At 47.5% G+C, this 25,035-nt stretch overlaps 1 protein-coding gene and 2 long non-coding RNA genes across 4 annotated transcripts in view; 2 read left to right on the plus strand and 1 right to left on the minus strand.

Moving 5' to 3' along the window:
- Nucleotides 1-13,891, plus strand: treh (trehalase (brush-border membrane glycoprotein)). Of its 2 annotated transcripts, XR_015930271.1 has the most exons (16): nt 1-699; nt 3,324-3,424; nt 3,814-3,961; nt 4,311-4,398; nt 4,480-4,580; nt 4,765-4,857; nt 5,734-5,850; nt 6,457-6,579; nt 7,173-7,222; nt 9,019-9,207; nt 9,283-9,500; nt 9,680-9,791; nt 10,567-10,679; nt 10,869-10,922; nt 11,247-11,805; nt 12,310-13,891. XR_015930271.1 is itself a non-coding variant. In XM_088619674.1 (15 exons), exons 1-15 carry the CDS (start codon nt 620-622, stop codon nt 11,385-11,387), a joined length of 1,728 nt encoding a protein of 575 aa, XP_088475800.1. In that variant the 5' UTR covers nt 1-619; the 3' UTR covers nt 11,388-13,891. The 2 variants fall into 2 exon arrangements, 1 of the variants encoding a protein (XP_088475800.1); XM_088619674.1 differs by having other exon boundaries at nt 11,247-13,891.
- LOC148641282 (uncharacterized) overlaps nt 10,945-25,035 on the minus strand; it is a 19,596-nt gene continuing 5,505 nt past the window's right edge. The window contains exon 2 of the long non-coding RNA XR_015930275.1: nt 10,945-11,488. This is a non-coding gene — a long non-coding RNA (uncharacterized LOC148641282). The remainder of the gene's footprint in view (nt 11,489-25,035) is intronic.
- LOC148641283 (uncharacterized) overlaps nt 16,825-25,035 on the plus strand; it is an 8,398-nt gene continuing 187 nt past the window's right edge. Inside the window, exons 1-2 of the long non-coding RNA XR_015930274.1 lie at nt 16,825-17,645; nt 24,769-24,872. This is a non-coding gene — a long non-coding RNA (uncharacterized LOC148641283). The remainder of the gene's footprint in view (nt 17,646-24,768; nt 24,873-25,035) is intronic.

Genomic DNA, 25,035 nt, shown 5'->3' on the forward strand with positions numbered 1-25,035 from the left:
AGCATCCCGCAGAGCTTATCCCATGCTGCAGCTCTCTAGGGGGCACAGCTTTTGTCAGGACACACGGGACGGCTTCCTCCCATCATGTAAGGACGGCATTTGTCTGGAGACACGGGGCCCTGTCCATCACACGTCAACTGCTCCAGAAAGGGTAGAACTCCTGTCAGCCTACTGGAATGAAACTCACTTGCCCTCACAGGAGAGGGTTTCCTAATACCCAATTCCTCATCTGCAGTGCTTGGTTTCACGCTCCACCCTGCTGAACTGCGGTAATATCGTCTTACTCACTCCACTGGTCTCAATGTCTCCCTGGCTTCAGGAGGTGGTGCTGAGGCCGATCGGGGGATTTGCATGACGGCGTGGTCTCTGCGAGTCTCTGCTGGCAAGCTCCTGTGGTTCTGGCACTGTGTGGTGGGCGGGCGGGCTTGTCTCTCTGGGCAGAGACGGTGAAGTCTGCGGTTTAAACCTCAGTCGTGGTTTTATCTCGGATCCCCCACGTAACCCTGCCGTTCACGATAAGGGCGTCATAAAGCAGGGAGCTGGGAGGCCTTGGACACTGCCCAGGCGATAGCGCAGTGTTCTCCCAGTGTGGAGGCAGTCGGGACGAGTCGGTGACGGGATGGACTGGGCTCTTCTGTGGACCTGCTGTCTGGCCCTGCTCCCTGTGCTCAGGTGCGCTCTGCCTCCTCCCTGCGACAGGTAAGCTGGCTTTTCCCCATGCTCCACTTTCAGCCCCTTCGTTCACCTCCTGCTTCCCTGTAGGAACTGTCCTGGAGCGCGGCTCTCTCCACCGGGCCGAGCGCTATCCGAGTTGATTAGTCTGCAGTGAAAGATCCGAGTCTGTGAGCCGGGCATGATAGCAGCGCATGTGCCCAGTGGAGGCTTGTGGCGATCATGAGCAGCTTTAGTATGTGTGAAGACATGCACACGTGCTCTTGCTTTATCAGAGATGAACTGCAGCGCGGAGTTCGCCTGAAGCTGCCGTTCTGTGAAACAGTGGGCTTTCTGAATTTTTGCATGAATTCACTGCCGAGTGTTGGCAGAGCTTCGTGTGGTCCTCCTGATATTTGAAAGGAGCCTGAGTGAACAGAGCATGCTGTAGGGTTAGGGCTAGGGTCTCTGGGCTGGTGTGGGCCTCCTTGTTCTGTGCTCAGTTTCCGAGCTGCCCCGTCCTCTCCTCTCCGCTGAGAGAAGGTGCAGCAGCGGTGTTCCCGTGTGAGTGGAACCTGGAGAGAGATTCTCCTCCTCACAGGCTCATTTCAACACTTCAGAGATACTGCCCTTTCCCCCTGCCTGGAATGCTGGGTAACATTTCAGTTAGCATTTTTGCCACCTGCTTCTTGTAGTTGATGGCGAAAACAGGCTCTGTGAGATGTCTCAAGTTCTTCTTGTCACAGGTTTGTTCTCATCAACTTGACAGGAACTTTGACCCTTTCGAGTAATGAGGATAAAGGCATTGACTGTTCATCTGTTTAAAATTGTAAGTGCGATGAGCAAGGTTAAATTGGCATTAAATTAAAAGAAACCGGCAAATTCACAAACTCGAAGGCAGTGTTTGATTGCTTTATGGAATGGAATATTCACCGTGTTCCTGAAGAAAAGCTAAGTATACATCAAGTTGTGTGTACTGTACTTTGAAAGTATTATCTTTGGAACTTACAATTTTGTTTAAATATTAACAGGAATTACAAGACTTTTGAACCCTGAGCTGTTCTTCACTCTCAGGTATTAATCTGAAAGTAAGCTAACCGCTAGCTGGTGTATTAATAACAGGACAGACTGTGGGGAGATTGTCATGAGTGTTTAAACAGAAGAGCCTAGAGCTCAATACCTGCGTTTCTCCTACATTAGTTAAAGCCTTGCTTCTGCAAGGCGAGACAGCTAATTGTAAAGCACATGGCTGCCCCCTCAAGAGGTGGTCGATCTGTCTCAGCCTGTCATGTCTTCGTGCCCTGCCTTCCGTTTGAGCATGTGTCAGACCCTGCACAGCACTCATGAGGCAGACCTCGCTCCGGAGCACAGCTTTCCAGTCAGACTGGGCTGCAGGCAGGGCTCTCAGATTTCCTTAATATTAATCACTCCCTACACTTCTATAGCTCTTCTCTGGACCTCCACCGGGGCTCTTTACAGGTCATGGGGATCCCCTCCACCCCCACCAGTGTGTACCCCCACCTGGATGATGCTCCAGTCCTCTCCCAGCTCTCAGTGGGGAGGAGAGCAGAGTGATGAGGCCAGTTCAGAGACGGGGGTTATTAGGAGGCCATGATGGGTAAAGACCAGGGGGAGATTTGACCAGGACACTGGGGTAACACCCCTACTCTTCTCGAGAAACACCCCGGGATTGTTAATGACCTCAGAGAGTCAGGACCTCGGTTTTACATCTCATCTGAAGGATAGTGCCTTTTTTTTTTTTTTACAGTATAGTCTCCCCGTCACTGTACTGGGGCATTAGGACCCACACAGACCGCAGGGTGAGCGCCCCCTGCTGGCCCCACTGACACCTCTTCCAGCTGCAGCCTCAGCTCTCCCAGGAGTCTCCCCTCCAGGTACTGGCCAGGCTCTCACTGCTGGGCTCCAGTGGGCGGCCAGCTGGGAGCTGCAGGGTGGTATGGTCACAGAAAATGTGACCTGCAGAGTTCCCCTGGGTTCTAGTGGAAGTCAGTCCTGCAGGTATATGGGCACCGTCCCCTGATCCTGTGTGCCGATTCTGCTCAGAGGAGAACTTTTTGTGGATTTGGGCATAATGTTACCAGTCCATGGCACCCGGTATAACAGCTATTGGTCCTGACTTGGTTATACAATGTTGGCCTCAGAAGTCATCACGTTTGCCTGTACCTGTTGTGTTCCACTGGGAAATACAGAAAGGAAGCGCAGAGCCCACATCTAGCTCCTCGCCTTCTTACTTATTTACTCTACTAAAGCTTGAGGTGTCTTCTTAAGAGAGTGAAGTGTTTTACTCAGGGTGTTTTGACAGATGGGGCCTGATCTATACAGTTCAAATAAGGATCTCTTGCATCATTACAACTGGCTTGTAATGTCTTGATGATGGTGTGTGACTGAACTTGTGCTTATTTTCTAGTCTGCTTACTGTATAATCCTCATGAAGCTGGAGGATCAGACACTCCTAATACCAGTCAGCCTAGAGCAGAAAGAAATAAGCCTTTGAGGTTTTATTGAGAAACATCAGAATCGTTTTGAATGCAGTAATAATTTAAAGACAGCATTCAGGCGAATTCTTCTGCGCTGCTCTGGCCGGTGTCTGGTGAGGCGCTGTTTTTCAAGAGCTGTGGTCAGCCTGATTTTGGCTGTGTCCTCTTCGTCAGTGAGATCTACTGCATGGGGGAGATCCTGAGGCAGGTCCAGCTGGCCAGGCTGTTCGACGACGATAAGCACTTCGTGGATATGAAGCTGAAGGAGCCCCCAGGTGAGCTGCTCTTCATGTTGATGTAGTATAAGTGCCCATTATTGCTTCCTGTACCTTCTGTGAGCCTTCTAGACCTGCTGTAAGGCGTTGGATCAGACACACACTCACAGCACAACCAATTTTCTACCAGTACAGTATGTCTTTAGACTGTGCGAGGAAACCCACTCGAACCCGGGAAGAACATGCAAACTCCACACAGACCGCATCCAGGAAATCGGCAATGCTACCCACTGCGCCACTGCGCTGCCCTCCCAGTTACGCATCCCAGACTTAAAATATCCCACCACCCACACCTTCCCGGAGTTCCTCTGCGGTGAAGACTGGCATTGGGATGTCAGATTGATCTCAGACGTTGTGGTGGCCGCTGTCTTGTTCCATTGCCATTGCAGAAAGAGTGCTGCAGTCTTTCTGGAACCTGACCTCTCGGGTTCCAGGTGGAAACCTTCCTGCGTCCCAGCTCCGGAAATTCCTCGAGGATTTCTTTGAGGAACCAGGGACGGAGTTCGAACCATGGACTCCAGCGGATTGGCACAGCAAGTAAGATTGTCACAGACTAGCATGCAATGAGGCGCTCGTTTGAGCTGAATTACGGTTTAAAAAGGAGGCTGTAGTTCAGGCCGATGAAGGGTAGCAGGGCAGAAACATTACAGTGTCTTTGCTACAGATAGAAGCAAGAGTTTGATGTTTCCAGGTCAAGCTCTGCTGCTTCCTTTTTTGTGATATTAATGAAAAGGCCAAGGAGCTCTGGAGGGCTGTCTTGGAAAAACTTGTAGATTCCCGCCGCTAAAACACCTGTCAACACGAAGAATGTGCTTTGCTTCCTGATTGACTGGGAAGGGGGGATATAGAAGGTGTGATGAAGTCATTCTTGGGTTTTTTCTTGCAGGCCCAGGTTCCTGTCGAAGATCGCGGACGGCAGGCTGCGCCGCTGGGCCAAGGAGCTCCACCAGCTGTGGAAATCGCTCGGGAGGAAGGTGGGAGCAGTGGGCGTGGTGCCTGTGCACAGTGAAGCCCCCGGTGCAGTTAGAAAGCTTCTCTAACCTTGTTGTGTGCAGGTGCGCCCTGATGTGAGGGTACATCCTGAGCTCTACTCCCTGATCTACACCCCCAACCCCCTCGTCGTCCCTGGGGGGCGCTTCAGGGAGCTCTACTACTGGTAGGTCCTGTGGGTATCGGCGTGAGACTAGCGGTACGTTCTCAGCAACAGGCCCGTCAGTGGCAGGGGTATCCACTGTTCCTGTGGAACTGGAGGGATCCGTGTGAGCTCCACACTGCACGCAGCTGTGTGTTAGGGTGGAAACGTTGCCCAGGCGTGACCTGCTCTGCCCTGTGATGTTCAGGGACTCTTACTGGGTGATCAATGGGCTGCTGCTCTCCGAGATGCAGGACACAGCACGAGGCATGATCGAGAACTTCCTCCACCTCGTGGACAAGTAAGATGCTTTTTTTGGTTTTGTTTCATGTTCTCTGCTTGGGTCTCCTCACGTCAGGCAGGGTGTTCTGACGAAGGCCAAGACATGCGTGGCTCACCCTGCTCCTCAGGTGTGCCTGTTCTGCCCTCGACAGTCTCCCTCTCAGTGAGTGTTTCCTCAGAGGGTAATAAAGCTTGAATTGAACTGAATTTGTCTTCACCCCGACAGCACTGTTGCCCCACCTTCTCCTTCTTTGATCTTCAGCTTTTTCTGCTCCTCCGTCACTGTTCTCCTGGGGCATCGTACACCATTTAACCACTTTGTTTTTCACGTGTTCTTTTGGTTTGGAAACGAGCTGTATGTTTCAGAGGACAAGTGGAGAGTGTTGCAAACAGCTCTGCTTGATGCAGTACAGCCCAGTTCACACAAGACACACGATGGCGGAGGATGGCTCTGTGGCTGAGGATCTGCGCCTGTGGCTGGAAGGTTGCCAGTTCGTATCCCGCGGCCGACAGAGGAATCCTACTCCGTTGGGCCCCTGAGCAAGGCCCTGAACCCCAGCTGCTCCAGGGGTGCCGTACAATGACAGACCCTGTGCTCAGACCCCCAGCTTCTCTCCCTGTCTGTGTCTCATGGAGAGCAAGCTGGGGTCTGCGAAAAGAAATTCCAAATACAAGAACTTGTATATGGCCAATAAAGTGATCTAATCTTTTAAAGAACTGGCCTTTTACAGGGTAGTCTGACTTCTAGCTTGCACTCATTGGGGGTCACCTGATGCTACAGTAACAGAGATCAGGAATCAGGAATGAGGAAGACCCACTGGGTGAATAAACAAGCCTGCTTGGAGATGTTGCTCGTCTTTGCTGGCTCTCTCACGGCTCCGCTGTCCTGCCGCAGGTACGGCTTCGTCCCGAACGGCGGGCGAGTGTACTTCGAGCGCCGCAGCCAGCCCCCCTTCCTGACGCTCATGGTGGAGAGCTACTACCGTGCCTCGCAGGACAAGGCCTTCCTCAGGTGTGTCCAGGGAGGGCGGCCGCTGCGCTCCCGAGGGGAAGTGCTGCACCCAGGAGAGACGAACAAACCACCACACCGCCACTTCACTTTCAACAGCTGTGGATCCAGCACAGGCTGTCCCAGAGAGCACTGCGCAGAGTACTCACTCCCACCAGGGGGCGCCAGTCCACCACAGGGCGCAGGCACACACACAGAGCAGGGGGCGCCAGTCCACCACAGGGCACACAAGAGCTGAACCCAGGACCCCCAGCTCTCCATCCCTTTGCTATAAATATGGATAAGTAGAAAAATTCAAGAAGTTTGTATTGAAACCATTTCAGGCACACAGTGATCTGTACTCCGATTATGGGTCTGATGTGAGTGCTTGAGTCGCAGTTTACCCATCTGTATGACAAATCTGTCAACACCAGCAGGAGCAGCCCCCACAGTTGAATGGCTGCCATGGCAGTTCAGGGACTGGTATTCTGTCACCAAGCACTCTGCAGGGCCTGACGCAGACGCGTCAGATGGTGTGATGGAGGCTGATATCTGCCCCAAGCGCTCTCTGTCATTTGAGCTGTGTTTCGGAGTTCCCCGTGTGCTGGCGTGACCTGGCCTGTCTCTCAGGACCGCCCTGCCCGTTCTGGAGAAGGAGTACGCCTTCTGGATGCAGAACCGCTCCGTGGTCCTGGAGGCCGCAGGATTGCGGCACACTCTGAATCGCTACAGCGTGGAGGTGGGACAGCCCAGGTACGAGCCGCCCGCGGGGTCCTGAGAAAGCAGGCTTCCCGTGGTCTTCTTCAGCTGCTACTGATGGACATGCCCTCTGAGCAGCTGTAGTCACACTTACACTCACACACTCCTGCCTTTGACCATATACTAGATATTTCTATGCATTTTCTGCTGACATTTAACTTCTACGATCCACAGACGTGTTTAGTTTGCACGTTCCGATTCTGAGAAAACGAGAGCTCGTTGCCAGGGTGTGAATACTTCTGCCAGGCCCTGCTGGAGGTGGCCAGTGCTGCTCTGGCGGGAGAGGTCCTCTCCTTCATTCTGCTGCCGAAACTGGGGAGAGCTCTTGTACTATAAAAGAACTGAATCACAGCACTTGGTACTTTTTGCCATAAAGTCTAAATTCCTAATTTGTTCCCTCCTGTCTGGATCACCATCTGGAGTTTGATTTTTGTCTTGGCCAAAAGAAATACATGCGTCCAGGTTCTACTGGTTGATCTAGATGACATTGCTGGAGAAGTTGTTTTTGCTCTAGCTGAGGAAGAAATGTCCTGTGCTGCATGTTTGCTTGTGAGTGGTGAGTAAGCAGCTACTTCACTGTCTCCTAGACCCGAGTCCTACACTGATGACCTGGACCTGGCTCAGGGGCTGACGCCAGGTAACTCGCATGCTCCATCCGTGTGAAGTCATTCTCTCAATGTGCGAATAGCATTTCTCTTCACCTTTGTTGGTCTTCTTGATCTTAGATTTCTTTTAGAGGCGCTCCACTGTGTTTGTTAGTGCTTTAAACGAAAGGCTTGATTGGTTCTCTTACTTGTTGCTCTAAGGACCCAACGGTGCTGTTGTAAGGTCCTCCCAGTATTCCACCTTGTGGTTTAAGATGCCCTTGGCTGTTTGACACACAGTGGTTTCCCCACTGAATGAGCAATGAGCTTGAAAGTGTGGTGTATAAGGTGCCACACACTGTGGTACTGGCTGGTACTGTAGGTGTGATCGAGAAAATCCCAGCTGAGATTATTCCCGGGCTCAGACTGGCCTGTTTCTGCTCTGTCCACTACATACCTTTCCAAAAGTCTCCAGAGTTCTCAGCTCTTGCAGTCTGTAGCTACCAGTTGAGTTTGGGAAGGCCTGGTCAGACTCTAGGCCACAAGCATGGCATCACAGTGCTGGATATGTGAGGCCAGCATCCTGTACAGGACAGCTCTCCCGCACACATTTAGCCATGTTAGAATAATGTCGCTTGTTGTGTCCAGCCCCCTGCAGTACCGGAAGAAGTACAACACTTTTCTCTTTTCTAAAATTATTTTTATCTGTTCTGCGTGACATCCCAGTCGTGTGAATCTGTGTGATCAGCCGAGATTGACTGGAGAGTACTAGTTTAACTTCTGGTCATGAGCGATAAGGTTGCTTTTTGTTAGGCTGATACAGGAGATAAAATTGTACTGTTACAAAAAGGGATTGATAATAATAGTCACATTCCAGAAATACAGAGTAGGATAATTAAATAGATGGTCATAACCCCCCGTTGTAAATTGTTGCCAAGAACATACCTGAGTGGGAGGTACAGTTAGAGACACTTGAGATCTGTGTTCCCTGGCACAGCTCTGGTGGTAGAGTAATAATTCTGAGGACACTGGGAGAAAGGAATAATTATTAAAAGTGACAATAACACAAGATAACATAAATGTTACTCTGTTTACACACAAGGTGTCTCGGAGCCTACTTTTTGACCAAGCATAAAAACCCCAGACTGCTATAGTATTCAAAACCTATATAATGCCTACATGCCAACAAGAGAGAGACCGCTGCTCTCTGAACCAACAGAATATGACCTACAGTTACTACAGTATCTGGTGCTCCAGGAAGAGAGATTTATCTCCCAGTTCTAAAAACGCTCTCACCCTGAGGGACTGTTCTTAACTGAGGGATTCTCCATACAGGAAATTCATTTTCTCTAAATTGTGTGTGTGTGTGTGTGGAGCTGGACAGTGACAGGAGTGTGTGTGTGTGTTGAGAGAGGAGTGTGGAGCTGGACAGTGACAGGAGTGTGTGTGTGTGTTGAGAGAGGAGTGTGGAGCTGGACAGTGACTGGAGTGTGTGTGTGTGTTGAGAGAGGAGTGTGGAGCTGGACAGTGACTGGAGTGTGTGTGTGTGTTGAGAGAGGAGTGTGGAGCTGGACAGTGACAGGAGTGTGTGTGTGTGTTGAGAGAGGAGTGTGGAGCTGGACAGTGACTGGAGTGTGTGTGTGTGTTGAGAGAGGAGTGTGGAGCTGGACAGTGACAGGAGTGTGTGTGTGTGTGTTGAGAGAGGAGTGTGGAGCTGGACAGTGACAGGAGAGTGTGTGTGTGTGTTGAGAGAGGAGTGTGGAGCTGGACAGTGACAGGAGAGTGTGTGTGTGTTGAGAGAGGAGTGTGGAGCTGGACAGTAACAGGAGAGTGCGTGTGTGTTGCTCAGAGGCCCGGGACAGGCTGTGGATGGAGCTGAAGGCTGGGGCAGAGTCAGGATGGGATTTCTCCTCGCGGTGGTTCATCAATGGCAGCGGCGCGCTGCGCGACACCCACACCAGCGCCATCCTGCCCGCCGACCTCAACGCCCTGCTCTGCCGCATCGAGAGGACGCTGGCCACCTTCTACAGGGCGCTTGGTAAGGGACGGGCTGCGGGACGTTACTGGAGGGGCCCGGTGCTCTCCGGCTCATTGCAGGCTCTGTGTCCCCCAGGCAACAGCACCGCGGCGCGCAAGTACGACATCGCCCTGGAGCGCCGCGTGAAGGCGGTGAGAGCTCTGCTGTGGAACGAGGAGAGAGGCGCCTGGTTTGACTACAACCTGCTGACCAATGCCAGCCACCTCGCCTTCTTCCCCTCCAACATGGCGCCTCTGTGGGCACAGTGCTACTCTGAGCCCAGTGCTGGAGAGCGGGCACTGCGCTACCTGCAGGTGAGCTGGGAGGCAGATGCAGACACACACCCTTGAGCCAGCGGTACGGCGCCCCCTGGGGGCTGGGCCTCTCATGAGTGTCGTCACTGGGGTCCTTGAGTACACCTGCTCCTTCTGTTGCTGGGTCGCCCTACACACAGCTCCCCCATCTCTCATCCCCTCTCCTCCGGCCCCTGCAGAGCAGCCCAGCCTCGCGCTTCCCCAGCGGACTGCCCACCTCTCTGACGGACAGCGGGCAGCAGTGGGACCTGCCCAATGCCTGGCCCCCTCTGCAGCACATGGTCATCGAAGGTAGGCCCGAGGCACAGAGAGGCCTTTCTCTCGTGTGCGCGTGTGATGAAATGAGTCTGTGGCGCTAAGTATTCGATCCTATCAAAAGGAGACATTATTGTCAGATCTTGTCTGGGGTAATTAAGGGAATTAACTTCTGAACTATGGCTGAGCAGCTTGTTCCAGACTCCCACAACCCTTTGTGTAAAGAAGTGCCTCCTGTACTTCATTTTACTTGCACTTCCTCTTCATTTCCTTGTTTCCTTTGGCTTATCTTTTACTGTTGATCTCATGGAAGCCCATTAGGCTGGCGTGGTGCATACTATGAGTACTATGAATGCTTGAACCCATTAGCCTCTTTTAAACAAAACTAAAGAGGTTGAGCTCCTTTCACCTGTCAGTGTAAAGCCAGCACTGTGAACCACGGCGACCTCTGGTTCTGTGTCCTTTGCGAAATGTGTTCAGGAGAAATTGTTGTAAATAAGGGCCTACTGACGCTTCATATAATTTTAGTGAGCACTGCTGACCAAAGCCCTCTCCAACATTCATTGTCTTTGGCTGCTCTCATCCACCTCATTTCATCTGATTTCGTCGTGTCATCTTGCACAAGGTCTTAACACTAATAAAGCTAAGTTTCTGAGTAAGGCCATCATGGTGGGAAAAACACAAAGGCTAATTTACCCACTGACGTGCAGTGCACCTGTACTGCAAGACCTCTGAACATGGTTGATGTGGATCCTCTCTGAGGTGAGTTTGGCAGGGAGGGTGACTGTGGTCTCTCTTGTCTGTCCGTCAGGTCTGACCAGGCTGACGTCCGAAAGCGCAGAGCAGACTGCCTTTGATCTGGCCCAGAGGTGGATACGGACCAACTGGGAGGCCTATGGCAAGCACAAGGCCATGTTTGAGAAGGTGTGTGAATTGGCGCAGTGGGTGTGGGCTTGATCCTGGCTCGTCTGGTGATGGGGGAGTCTGGGTAAAGATGTGTCCAGATTGGTCTCTCTCCCCAGTCGGGAAGCCCCTTGCTCTGACCCGGGCCTGCTCTCTTCTTCCCTTGCCCCCCTTGCGGTCTCATTCTCACCCACGCTCTCTCTCTCGCAGTACGACGTGCTTGGAGATGGCACACCAGGGGGAGGTGGGGAGTACGAAGTTCAGGTAGGACACAAACGGGCTCGTCTTTCAGAAACCACAAGTCCCAGGTTTAATTCAGCTGCAGAGGACTGAGAAGCACAGTTTGCCTTGTGATTGAAAAAGTCTGCCAGTGTGTTCCGAAATGCATGTGTTAGATGTTTAATTTTGAATACCTGGCCAAGCTCTGTAGAGTTTCCTGGTGCTACTTTTGACCGATTCAGTCAGCTGTTTGTTTTGATCCCTTTCATCGGCCGCCGCCGCTGGCTGCTTCGCTGCATCTGATTGGCCAGCTCCCATGGCGGCGGTGCTCCATCAGTGATTGGCCGGTCTTTGTGTGTGTTGTCACAGCTGGGGTTCGGATGGACCAATGGCGTGGCGCTGCAGCTGCTAGACCGCTTTGGGGACAGACTGTCGTCAGGAGGGGCTCAGGCCCTGAGCTCCGGCCTGGGAGTGGGGCTCCTCTGTGCTGCCTTGCGGTTTCTTTTGTGAACTGCAGCTGTGGACTCCTCGACTCCTGCCTGGGCTCCTTACAGCTGGGCAGCCCTCCTCAGCCACCACGCCACACTTACTGCAGACATCCTGGAGGCGCCCTGAGCAAAAACATATCGAATGCAATCTACAGTGCCTTGCACAGCTATTCAGACCTGCTAAACATTTTCAAATGTTGCTGGATTACCAATGATACTTCCACATCGTTTTCTACTAGTATTTTATTGCACGCGGGCTCAAACAAACGTTTTTTGAGACAGAATTAGTTTTTTGTCAGCAGATATCTTAAAGAAAGAGCCCTGTGCTCTGGTAGCTCTAAATTTACACGTGAAAGACACTGTCCTAACGAGGACATTATTGGCTTACAATACTGTATACAGTATATGTATTGCAGACAAGTCTCAAAGCATTTCCAAAGGTGAGATTTCTAAAATTGCTTAATTCTTTACGCCTTTAGAGAATGGTTGTGATAGAACTTAAGCTGCTCTGCAAAAAAAACATTTTGTTTATGATGTAGTTTTTCAGCTTTTTTATGTTGTTCTTATGTATTTAGTTTTCAAGAAAGTCTGCACACCCTTTGCAAAGTAAAAAACAATTTTGTGGCTCAACAGCCTGAAATCCAGACACATTCAATCAGATTTTATTGTACCTCGAGTTACACAATTTAACACAATTTCAGAGTGAAAAACAAATACTCTAACATTCTGAAAAGTAATTACAAATACAAACCCCAAAAAATGACCTCTATCTTAAAAATAATAAATTATGTATTTTTATAAATTGCTTTTTAAAAATAATTTGTTGTATGAGCTGAGGACAACATTGTCAGGAATCGTAAATAATTTAGCAAATTCTTGATTTCTCAGTTAAGATGTTACATTTTTCACAGCTCTGAAATAGTAAATTTGTTTTTGTATCTCAGAATACATTCGCACACAATAAAGCATTTGGCGTCTTCAGTTCTAAAAGAGATTTCCCGGGACAGCAAATTCATTCTCTCCATCAAATTAACGCTTCAGTCACCCCCTTCACTGTCCTTGTCTCCGGCGCTCCGAGAGCTGGAGACAGTTCGCTACCGCCAGCCCTCCTCAGAAGGGAAACCCTGAGCTGGATCTCTGAAGAGAGCTACAGCAGCATGGATATTCATTACATCGGCTCAGGGAGTGTCACTTAATGAGAAGAAGAAAATGACGAAAATAAACTAGGTCCTACGTAAAGGTTTGGCAATTATTAAAAGTGTTTTGCTTTAAAGCATCTTTTGTGCTTGTTAGGGCCATCTTTGGTATTTCCTCTGTCTCGTTACCACACACTGTATAAACTGTACATTATCACACAACGACATTCACTTTCTTCAGTGTAGCATTGGACTTAAGTTTTTGTGTTATTGTCCTGCTGAAAGGAGAGTTTTTTCCCAGTGTAAGATCTAAAGTTTGTTGTTGTTTAAAAAATCTCTTTACAAGCTAATTGTCTGTTTAATCTTCTGGTACTGGAAGAGGTCTGATTGAGCCATGTTGTTAAATGGTGTTGTCTTATGGTACTGTGCTACTGTTGCATTGTGTTTTTGTCACATCTGTTCTGTGTTTATGAGCCCTTGATGTGAAGATAAATCCCCTTGGGGCAGTGCAGATGAATTCAATTCACTTTGATCGTGATGAGAATGACAGCCATTAAAATGTGTTATTTCAGAGCAGGATTTGTATTCAGGCTGCTGAATATTCTGAAGTTTAATTTGCCCCCTTCCAAAAAACTACATTAATGTAACTGGAGAAGAAGTGCAAATGACTTATTGTGAATCAAAAACGTGAGTATCAGAAAAACTAACATCTCAAAACTTACTCTAGTTCCTCTCAGTTATGATGAACTTGTAGACCTCTCTGTGTGGTAAACAGGCAGGTGGTGACTGGTCAACACGTGGGGGAAAATCAATTTAATTTTTGTTGTTAACTTTGGACCTTAAAATTATTATACTTTTCAAATCATACTTCTGATTTGTATTTGTTATACATTGGATATAAAAACTGTACACCCCCGTATTGAAATGGCAGAAATCAAGATAAAACATGTCGGACATTTTTCCATCTTTAATGTGACCTTGCAACCATAAGTGTGCAACCAGCATTTATTGTAGAATTATTATATACAGAACCTCACTACTCTGATAAAGGCTTTTCATTGATTATTAGTAGATTATATCATTCTACTTATCAATAAATTAATTAATTTTGAGTATTTGTAAGTGAATGAATAGTTTCTGGCCTCTGCAAAGCTGATAATCATGTGTAAGTGATTCGTAAGTAAATATATCTTTAATAACTTGTTTATTACATTTAAATAAAGCATTAACTACATTACCTAAACTGCAAATTTCTGGTCTATGTTGTACAGCTTGTATTCAAATGGAGTGATACATTTACTGTCACCTTTTAAATACCTTTTGACAGCTTTTTTAATATTATATTGAAGCGTCTCTGATTCTGTAATAGAAATAAAATGGATTAATGATTTTCTGTTTGATAAGGCTTTTTAAACATTTGGCTGGGGAAGGAAATGCAATAAATAATCCACCAGACAGTAGACACGAGTGCACATAAATACAATAGGCCTTTACAATGTTCAGATCTCTATCATATGTCGTACAAAAAAATTACAAAATGTACAACTGTGGTGTGAAATTTTGCAATCTTATACCCAGTATATTGATGCAGGGAGAATTTCTGTCCAGAATTGGATGCCTTCTATTTGTTCATTTGTGAGTTTCGAACTGTTTCTCAGTAGAAATAAGACCGATAATATCCATGTAAGAGATGTGATTACATTTCTTGGTATTACGATTTTCAAAAATCCAAAAAGAGATGTGATTTGATGTTCTCTACCATAGTAAAAAAAAAAAAACTTTATTCATGGTTGTTATTTGTCAAACACGGGCAGAAGGAGGCCTAAATGCTACAGGGTTTAGAGCATCTAATACCGATACCGACAGAGTATTATTTACAAAATTAAGCAAAGTAGGTGGTGTATGTTTCCCTAATTTAATCATTCAGGAACTAGCGGGTATAGACTTTTTACTTGAATGTCATTTGGATGCTGGAAACCCCCCTGAAACTTGCCAGCTTCCATGAAGAAGTTCTCCTCACGTGGTCTCTTATAGATAAACATACCTCCCATAGATACATCATCTAGAATACAGAGAAAAAATAAACCAGTGCTTTGAAAACTGGGTTTAAAATAGTATAAGCGGGGTCAACAAATTAACTGGTGTGGATGATGAAATGTAGAATCAAGCAGATTTTATGAATAGATATAATGTTTGTGATAAGTCTGATAACAATCCGTCGTAACCAGAGCTACTCCTAGAGAGGTATTGATGCTTTTAAGAAACTAACAGTATACCATCAGAAACTATGGAAAAATTTACAACCTTTATTAGACTACAAGGAAAACAATTTAGTTATACTTGTACTAATAAATACTTCAGATCCTTCTCGCAATCTCACACTATCTTGTCAAACTATTTTGGAGCACCTCTTTGGGGAAAGTGAGTGGAATCAAACATGACTATTGTCAAACAGATTTTGTATGAATAATAAGGTTAAGGCGTCAGTACAAAATTGTACATTGAATCGACCCGGTAAAGATACACAGTGTGCATAGATTTAAAAGTAATATAGATGATAATTGTCTTTCTCAAAGCAGCCCAGAAACCTTACGTTTGTTTTTGTTTTGTTCTGTTGTTAAAACACTCTGAACAGATCGGCAAAATGGTGTAAAGAAGGCTTCTAATTCTGACATTTCCTGTAGACAAATTGATGTTATTTTACTGCTCAATACTGCTGAACCGAATCTAAAATATAATGTATCATTGGCTTAATCATTATACTCGCTCGTTATTAGATGTAGAAATAGCCTAAAGATGAGAAATAATCGAAAATTGAATAATTAGGCCGTATGTCGTAGTAGCAGATTGTACTTCTCGCCTACTTGATGTGGTCGAGCAACTCCACAATCGCCATACAATCCGTCCGTTCTCATGCTCTGACTTTCAGGTTGGGCAGTGGACTGGATTCCAGGGCAAACTCGTTCTTGTTTGATTATCCGTGTGAAATCTCGCCCAATATAACGGGTAAGCTCATGCACTGAAATGATGCGCTTCCAAATTAAAGCGACACGCATTTGAATAATTTAAAATACACACGAGGGAACGTCTCCAAACCATGTCTAAGTATCACAACATGAAAGCTGTGCGTACCTTATCTTTATTTGACTGTATAATGTACTCCGGTGATCTGTAACGTTGTCTTGCGTGCATCGTAAAGGATCCGGACTTCCGGCTACGGAAAACCCGGAGTGGATCAGCCTTTGCACCGGATCCGGACTTCCGGCTACGGAAAACCCGGAGTGGATCAGCCTTTCCACCGGACCCGGACTTCCGGCTACGGAAAACCCGGAGTGGATCAGCCTTTCCACCGGACCCGGACTTCCGGCTACGGAAAACCCGGAGTGGATCAGCCTTTCCACCGGACCCGGACTTCCGGCTACGGAAAACCCGGAGTGGATCGGCCTTCAACTGGATCCGGACTTCCGGCTACAGAAAACCCGGAGTGGATCGGCCTTTCCACCGGACCCGGACTTCCGGCTACGGAAAACCCGGAGTGGATCGGCCTTCAACTGGATCCGGACTGCCGGCTACGGAAAACCCGGAGTGGATCGGCCTTCCACTGGATCCGGACTGCCGGCTACGGAAAACCCGGAGTGGATCGGCCTTTCACTGGATCCGGACTGCCGGCTACGGAAAACCCGGAGTGGATCGGCCTTCCACTGGATCCGGACTGCCGGCTAAGGAAAACCCGGAGTGGATCTACCTTCCACTGGATCCGGACTGTGAGCAGCTTTTGTCCAATCGGCGCTGAGATTTCAGCAGGAGGCGGGAGACAGGCTCTTGTCCAGTCACACAGCTTCAGTCCCGGGACTTTTCCGAATACTGGCGGGCGGTGACACTTCCGAGAAATGTCCACTGGGTGGCGACAGAGATACACGAGTCCACGGAGCTGAGTCTCAAAGCGCTATCGGAAAGACTTGAAATCGGAAAGAAATACATTTGTTACGTTTTAATCCCATTGAAAAGGAAGATGAAAATATCGTTTGTATTTTAAAACATTATTATACTTGCGCAACATAATTATTAAGGGAATGGTGTGAGAGGAGACCGTGTTTGAACAGTTTAAGACGGATGTAAAGACATTTTATTTCAGAATGTCTCTGATATGTGTCTGTTTCTGTGTTGTAAGAACGTTGAAGCATGGACGGGCCTTATCTGCATTTACCTTGTTGAATCTTTTGAACCATAAAATGTACATGTATTATTGCATGTACCCTGACAATACGATGTATTGTTCCCTTGTGTGTATGTTTTCTTGTATTTCACTTGTCTGCGGCGCTGGTTTATCGACCCGGCACATAAAGCAAACCCACTGTCCTCGTGTTTCTTAGCTCCCGTCTTGTTTGCAAACTTTTCTCCTGTGTTTATTTTACTTTGTCAATAAAACGTGGTTGCCGTGGCAACGGAGCTGTAAAAGTTGTTGCGATCAAGGGGTAAGCAAGTACCCCAGGAAACCGGACCTTAAAGATAAGTGGACCTTAATGTACCCCGGTGATCTGTGATGTACTCTTGTGTGCATTGAATAGCATTTTTACTATTTGTTAAAGCAGAGAAAACACAAGGAGGTCGAATTAATCAGCAACGTGAGGTGACTCGTCAGTAAACAAACTCTCCAGCGACGTCTGGATTTCAATAACTCTCTGCCCTGCAATACGGTTTTCCAGGAGTCCGCAGTGCTTAACGAGCAGAGAGCGGAACCATATCATCCTGGACCGCGGCTACACACCGACCTCGGGCGACGGACCGGCTGTTGCGCTAATCACGCATCAGAACCGGTTTCGTCGCAGTTAAGTGACGTCAAATGAGCGGCGCAGGGCTTGTCCAATCACCGCCGTTGGCTGGAAAAGGCGGGATTTCCTTTTAGTTTTTTTGAGTGACACCGCTCCTAGCCAATCACCACGGACTTCCCTGTTCTTCCACGGATTTACCGCCCTCAAGTTGAGTGACTCGGCTCAGAACCAATCAGCGCCGAGATTTCGGCAGGAGGCGGGGCAGATACGGCTTTCGTCCAATCACAATTTCAATTCCGGGACTTTACCTAATTACGGCGGGCGGTGAGAAATGTCCACTGGGCGGCAACAGAGATACACGAGTTTAAGGCGGTGAGTCTCAAAGCGCTGTCGAAGACTTGTTGTGCAGATATTGAATTTTTTTTTCAGAACTGTAAATATATTATACTATGTACCCCTGATGACATTATTGATTTGCTATATATACTCTTGTTTTGTGTCGTATTTATTTTTATTGCTACATGAGTTAAAAAGAACTGCACTTCTGAGAAATGTCCACTGGGCGGCGACAGAGATACACGAGTCTATGGCGGCGAATCTTAAAGCGCCTCCTTACAGATCCTCGTTGTGCAGAGACTGAAAATCAAAACAGATGGTAACTGTGACTTTTGTGACAGCAACTCTGAAAGCTAATGTAAAGAAGGAAACTAATATTGACATTACTTTTAAAGAAGTAAAATCATGCTACATTTAAACCCATTGAAAGTAATGTGAAAATATCGTTTGTATTTAAAAAAAATATGATACTTCCACGATATAATAATTAACGAAATGCTGTGAGAGGAGACCCATGTTTGAACACTTTAAAACGGATGTAAATGCGTTTGTACAGACAATTTGAAACATGTACGGACCTTATCTGCTTTTGTTTAATATTAAACAAGATTACTTGTTTAATCTTTTTGCATAACATGTACATGCATTATTGTATGAACCCCTGACTATACTCTATGTTATATGTATTCTTGTTTTTATGGCATGTATTGTTGTTATAATTAAAAAGAAAAAAGACGCGAATCGATTACGTCAAAAGGAAGTCGCCCACAGGGCTTGTGGGAAATGTAGTCTCTCTAGTGCTCTATAGTGCACTACAGAACACGTGCGCAGCCCACGCGATCCGCAGATTTGATTGAGCATCAGAATTAATTATACAATTTCAGCGTATTTGTCGTGTCGCGGATTTCTATGTCTCTCTTACAAGACGGACTCGGCAGGAGCTGTTTCTTGCTCTCCGGAGTGAAGCTGCTCTGGGAAGAGACGAGCAAATCTTCAGACTCTTTGTAAATGAGACATCATGACAGCTGCGCCGACCTGTTTGAGTAAAGAGCAGGAGTCTTGTGTACCCCTGATTGTGTTATGTGTACTCGAGTGTGTATTTTTCTTTCTGTTTTCTGTTCTGTTTATTTCACAAGACGGACCCGGGCAGCAGCATGTGTCTGCAGCGCTCATCCTGCCTGCATATTTGCAAACTTTTCTCCTGTGTTTATTTTAATTTGTCAATAAAACGTGGTTGCCGGGGAAACGGTGCTGCAGAAGTTGTTGTGATCTGACCTCCAGGAGGTAAACAGGCGGCTTTTTTAATCTAATCTGCGAGAAAAACAGAAACTTAAGAAACTTTAGTCTAAAAGGCGCTGGCTGGAGTATTTTGTGGAAGAAACGGTGACTCGCAGGCTGTGGGACAGGACTATCAGGGACACATCAGCACTGGACACCAGCCTCACACCGCTGGGCTCACTGCACCATGAGCGAGTCCGTCGGCGCCTCCTCCTGCAGGGGTGTGTTACTGCAGGAGTGAGGAGTTTTCGGTCTCCTGTCGCGTCATGATCTGCAAGTGGAGGCAGCGCTGGGAGCCTGGATTTAGTTCCTGGGGTGCTGTCTGTGTGGAGTCTGCATGCTCTGCCTGTGTTCTCATGGGTCCTGTTCATGGGGTGCTGTCTGTGTGGAGTCTGCATGGTCTGGCCCTGTTCTCATGGGTCTGGTTCCTGGGGTGCTGTCTGTGTGGAGTCTGCATGCTCTGCCCCGTTGTCATGGGTCTGGTTTCCTGGGGTACTGTCTGTGTGGAGTCTGCATGCTCTGCCCCTGTTCTCATGGGTCTGGTTTCCTGGGGTGCTGTCTGTGTGGATACCTGGTGAAGAGACCCAGTGAGTGTTTGTGTGGCCAGCTGCGTCAACTTCAATAAAACTGGCCTTTTGGTTTGTTTGAGTGCTGACTTGCTATGGTGTATTTTTTCTCTCTGTGAACAACAGGTCCTACGGCCAACACTACCCACACAGGAGGTGTGTGCGTGACAGCTCCTCAGCTGCAGCAGGAGTCCAAGTGTGCACAGATTTCTTGTTGGGTTTGTTGTTTGAAGTTTCTGTTTGTATGTAGGAAGCAATTGTGCCATCGCGTGGTCCGAGTTATAGCACGCGACGAGAGCTCCCGAAGAGCGCCTGCCTCCTGCCCGATTCGACGTTTAAAATCATCACAGAACGAGAGGAGCCAACAGGAATGCAAGTCTCTTCTGGTGAGGAGCCTCCGACACAGCCCCCAGTACTGGGTGTGCAGAAAGAATCCTGTTCTACAGTTGTGGTGCGAAATGGCCTCCAGTCCTTGTCAAATGCTGGGTTTCTCTGGACTGCAGTCCCCTCCACATTTGGATGATTGTGATTGGTGTTGCTGTAGCTGTGCTGTCCTGAGACTGACTGGTGTCAAGACCAGCTGTACTCTGGGATCAGCAGGGCCTAGTGGTGGTATGAATTGTGGCCTCTATTTCTCAGGTGTAACAAGTGTTTGATTACTCTGTTCTGTATGTTTATCAATAGTGGGTACTGGCCTAATTCAGCCCTGCACTCGCTGTTAGCTGTTTTTCTCTGCGCAAGGAGGATGTTTCTACAGATTGATTAGAGTTTCTACAGAGTGTACTCCTGGTCTGTGAGGGGACCCCACACTTCACTGCCGTATAGGGCAATGGGTTGGATTACACTTTCAGATATTTGGAGCCAAATTCTTGTTGGTGGGTTGACATTGAAGAGCCTCCTTCTTATTGCGTAGAAAGCCCTGAGTGCCTTCTCCCTCAGTGCCTTCACTGCCAGGTCAAAACTCCCAGAAGAGCTGATGGTGAGACCGAGATATGTGTAGCTGGATGTGTGCTCCAATGTGTTGTTGTTCAGTGTGAATTTGTACCTGTTTCCCTGAGGTCTGGCTTTCTCCTGGAAAACCATAACTGGTCTTGTCCAGATTGACTGGCAGTGCCCAGGTCTGACAGTCCTGCTCCAGCAGTGCCAGGCTCTGCTGTTCTGGGTCCAGATTGACTGGCAGTGCCCAGGTCTAACACTCCTGCTCCAGCGGTGCCAGGCTCTTCTGTTCTGGGTCCAGATGGGCTGGCAGTGCCCAAGTCTGACAGTCCTGCCCTAGTAGTGCCAGGCTCTGCTGTTCTGGGTCCAGATGGGCCATCAGAGCCCAGGTGTGAATGTGATGGGATGTGTGGCGGTTTGGTAGGAAGCCAGTCTGACTCTAATGCAGGACATTGTGCTCAGTAAGGAGGGCCAGTTATCAGATATTCAAGATACGACAGAGTTCCTTCCCCAGGTTACTGTTCACACTGAAGCCCCGGTACCTGTTGGGGTCGAGTCTGTCTCCATTCTTACAGACGGGCGTGATCAGTCCTTGATTCCAGGCCTCAGGGAAACAGCCGGCCGTCAGGACGAGGTTGGGGAGTTTGAGCAGGCTTTGCTGCAGGTCTGAGCTGCAGTTGGATCAAGCGTTGTTGACTGTGTCTTGGCTACAGGCCTTTTGTGGTCTGAGAGTTGTCTGTTTGTGTATGTGCTTATCTTCTTTAGGGTGTGCATGTAGTGTCTAACCATCTCACAGTATCTGAGGCGCAGTTCAGAGTGGTGTGGTGTTGTTTTAGTTCTGGTAGTTCTCTTCAGTTGTTTCTGCACTCTGTATCAAACCATTTGATATTGTTTCTGAGTGTGTTTCATATGAATGTAGTCATTTTGATTTTAAGGCTAGTTTCTCAAAAACATGGTTTATAAATTTATGCCCGATTTGTTGGTTTGATTCAGAGCGTTTTGAAATGTAAGGGATCAAGTAATGGGTTTATTTGCTGCTGAAAAGAGAAGAAAGAAAAAAAAGAAATGAGACAATTAGCTTGTAATGAGTTTATAACAACAGTAATTAGATTCCTGCAAGGACTCTTTTCATTGTCCAACAACTGAAAGCTTTTAGGTATAAAGGAAGGGTCCTCTAATATTTGATGTGTGAGATTGTCGTTCTATTGGAGATGTTAGTGAGTCTGAGGATTCGTGTTAATATGACAATACTGCTACTACTATTAATAATGCAGCATGGCAAGACTTCTTTCAGTCATTTCCCACCCCTCCACCTCAGTGAATCACACATGTTAAACTTCCATCTCGTGTTCCAGATCAGACATGAGCAATCCTATATTACAAATACTTACCACCAGACAATTTAACCAGACAATAATTTAAGGAATTATTAATTCAACAGTAGCAGCAGGACGAGTAAAGTGCCCCTCTGATGGCCGGTCAGTGGAATTAAACTGTTGACAGTTGGAGTTATATAGAGTTAGAGGTTGTTTTCACGGCACCAGCCGACTAAAGCAGAGACCTCCTTCCACTCCAGATTTTTTTTTTATTTGGGTGGGATCATCTGGAGTCTTGATTCCTTTCACGGAGTCAGCAGTAGATACACAGCTGTTAGCATAGGAGGAGTACAGAAGAGGTGACAGCAGTGCTGGGGACCCTGGTATCTCTTCCACTGAGGACCCTCTGGCACAACCAGAGGTGTGAAATTGAAATTGTTTGGAAGGAGTGGGAAGCTAAAGGCAGAGTCACAATCTCTGATTCATGTAATCAAAACAGTAAGTTCTTTCCTCAAGCAGCTTCGTTAGAACATTTTAAATAGATGTAAAACTGTATTTACAGACTATATCAGCCCTTATCTTTATTAACCTGGTTAAATCTTTTTTTCAGAAGTGTAAATATATTATACTATGTACCCCTGATGGTATTATTGATGTGCTATAAATATACTCTTGTTTGTATTGTATCTATTTTTATTGCTACAATACAAATTTAAAATGAACTGCACTTTCGAGAAATGTCCACTGGGCGGCGACAGAGATACACGAGTCTATGGCGGCGAGTCCAATAGCGCCTCCGTACAGATCCTCGTTGTGCAGAGATTGAAAATCAATACAGATGATAACTGTGACGTTTGTGACAGCAACTCTGAAAGATAGCGTAAAGAAGGAAACTAATATTGACATTACTTTTAAAGAAGTTAAATAATACTAAATTTTAAACCTATTGAAAGTAATATGAAAATATCGTTTGTATTTAAAAAAATATGATACTTCCACGATATAATAATTAACGAAATGCTGTGAGAGGAGACCCATGTTTAAACACTTTAAAACGGATGTAAATGCGTCTGTACAGACAATTTGAAACATGTACGGACCTTATCTGCTTTTGTTTACTATTAAACAAGATTACTTGTTTAATCTTTTTCCATAACATGTACATGTATTATCGTATGTACCCCTGACTATACTCTGTGTTATATGTATTCTTGTTTTTATGGCATGTATTGTTGTTATAATTAAAAATAAAAAGACGCGAATCGATTACGTCAAAAGGACGTCGCCACAGGGCTTGTGGGAAATTTAGTCTTTATAGTGCTCTGGACTGCGCTCCACACGTGTTCCGCAGATTTGATTGAGCATCAGAATTAATTATACAATGTCAGTGTATTTACCGTGTCGCGGATTTCTATGTCTCTCTTACAAGACGGACTCGGATGGAGCTGTTTCTTGCTCTCCGGAGTGAAGGTGCTCTGGGAAGAGACGAGCAAATCTTCAGACTCTTTGTAAATGAGACATCATCATGACAGCTGTGCCGACCTGCTCTTGATTGACCTGTTGAACCTGTTTGTGTAAAAAGCAGGAGTCTTGTGTACCCCTGATTGTGTTATGTGTACTCTAGTGTGTTTGCAGCGCTCGTCCTGCCTGGTTTATCAACTCGATACAGAAACAGAACCCACTGCCGTCGTGTCCGTGGGTTTCTGAGCTCTCTTGTCTTGTTTGCAAACTTTTCTCCTGTGTTTATTTTACTTTGTTAAATAAAACGTGGTTGCCGGGGCAACGGAGCTGCAGTAGTTGTTTGCCGGAGCGGGTCTGACCTCCAGCAGGTCAACAGGCGGCTTTTTTAATGTAATCTAAAAAGCGCTGGCTGGAGTATTTTGTGGAAGAAACGGTGACTCGCAGGCTGTGGGACAGGACTATCAGGGACAAATCAGCGCTGGACACCAGCCTCACACCGCTGGGCTCACTGCACCATGAGCGAGTCCGTCGGGGCCTCCTCCTGCTGGGGTGTGTTACCTGGGGTGCTGTCTGTGTGGAGTCTGCATGCTCTGCCCCTGTTCTCATGGGTCTGGTTTCCTGGGGTGCTGTCTGTGTGGAGTCTGCATGCTCTGCCCCTGTTCTCATGGGTCTGGTTTCCTGGGGTGCTGTCTGTGTGGAGTCTGCATGCTCTGCCCCGTTCTCATGGGTCTGGTGTCCTGGGCTGCTGTCTGTATGGAGTCTGCATGCTCTGCCCCTGTTCTCATGGGTTCAGTTTCCTGGGGTGCTGTCTGTGTGGAGTCAGCATGCTCTGCCCCTGTTCTCATGGGTCCTGTTCCTGGGGTGCTGTCTGTCTGGAGTCTGCATGCTCTGCCCCGGTTCTCATGGGTCCTGTTCCTGGGGTGCTGTCTGTGTGGAGTCTGCATGCTCTGCCCCTGTTCTCATGGGTCTGGTTCCTGGGGTGCTGTCTGTGTGGAGTCTGCATGCTCTGCCCCGTTGTCATGGGTCTGGGTTCCTTGGGTGCTGTCTGTGTGGAGTCTGCATGCTCTTCCCCTGTTCTTATGGGTTCAGTTTCCTGGGGTACTGTCTGTGTGGAGTCTGCATGCTCTGCCCCTGTTCTCATGGGTCTGGTGTCCTGGGCTGCTGTCTGTGTGGAGTCTGCATGCTCTGCCCCGTTGTCATGGGTCAGGTTTTCTGGGGTGCTGTCTGTGTGGAGTCTGCATGCTCTTCCCCTGTTCTCATGGGTTCAGTTTCCTGGGGTACTGTCTGTGTGGAGTCTGCGTGCTCTGCCCCTGTTCAAATGGGTCTGGTTTCCTGGGGTGCTGTCTGTGTGGATACCTGGTGAAGAGACCCAGTGAGTGTTTGTGTGGCCAGCTGCGTCAACTTCAATAAAACTGGCCTTTTGGTTTGTTTGAGTGCTGACTTGCTATGGTGTATTTTTTCTCTCTCTGAACAACAGGTCCTACGGCCAACACTACCCACACAGGAGGTGTGTGCGTGACAGCTCCTCAGCTGCAGCAGGAGTCCAAGTGTGAACAGATTTCTTGTTGGGTTTTGTTGTTTGAAGTTTCTGTTTGTATGTAGGAAGCAATTGTGCCATCGTGTGGTCCGAGTTATAGCACGGGACGAGAGCTCCCGAAGAGCGCCTGCCTCCTGCCCGATTCGACGTCTAAAATCATCACAGAACGGTGAGGAGCCTCTGGCACAGCCCTCAGTACTGGGTGTGCAGAAAGAATCCTATTGTACAGTTTTGGTGTGAAATGGCCTCCGGTTCTCGTAACATGATGGGTTTCTCTGGACTGCAGTCCCAGTGCACTCCGCTTTGGATTTGCAGTGGTGTTTTCTACAATG

The sequence above is a fragment of the Lepisosteus platostomus genome, chromosome 25 (genome assembly GCF_059453375.1).
Source record: "Lepisosteus platostomus isolate fLepPlt1 chromosome 25, fLepPlt1.hap1, whole genome shotgun sequence".
Taxonomy (NCBI): domain Eukaryota; kingdom Metazoa; phylum Chordata; class Actinopteri; order Semionotiformes; family Lepisosteidae; genus Lepisosteus; species Lepisosteus platostomus.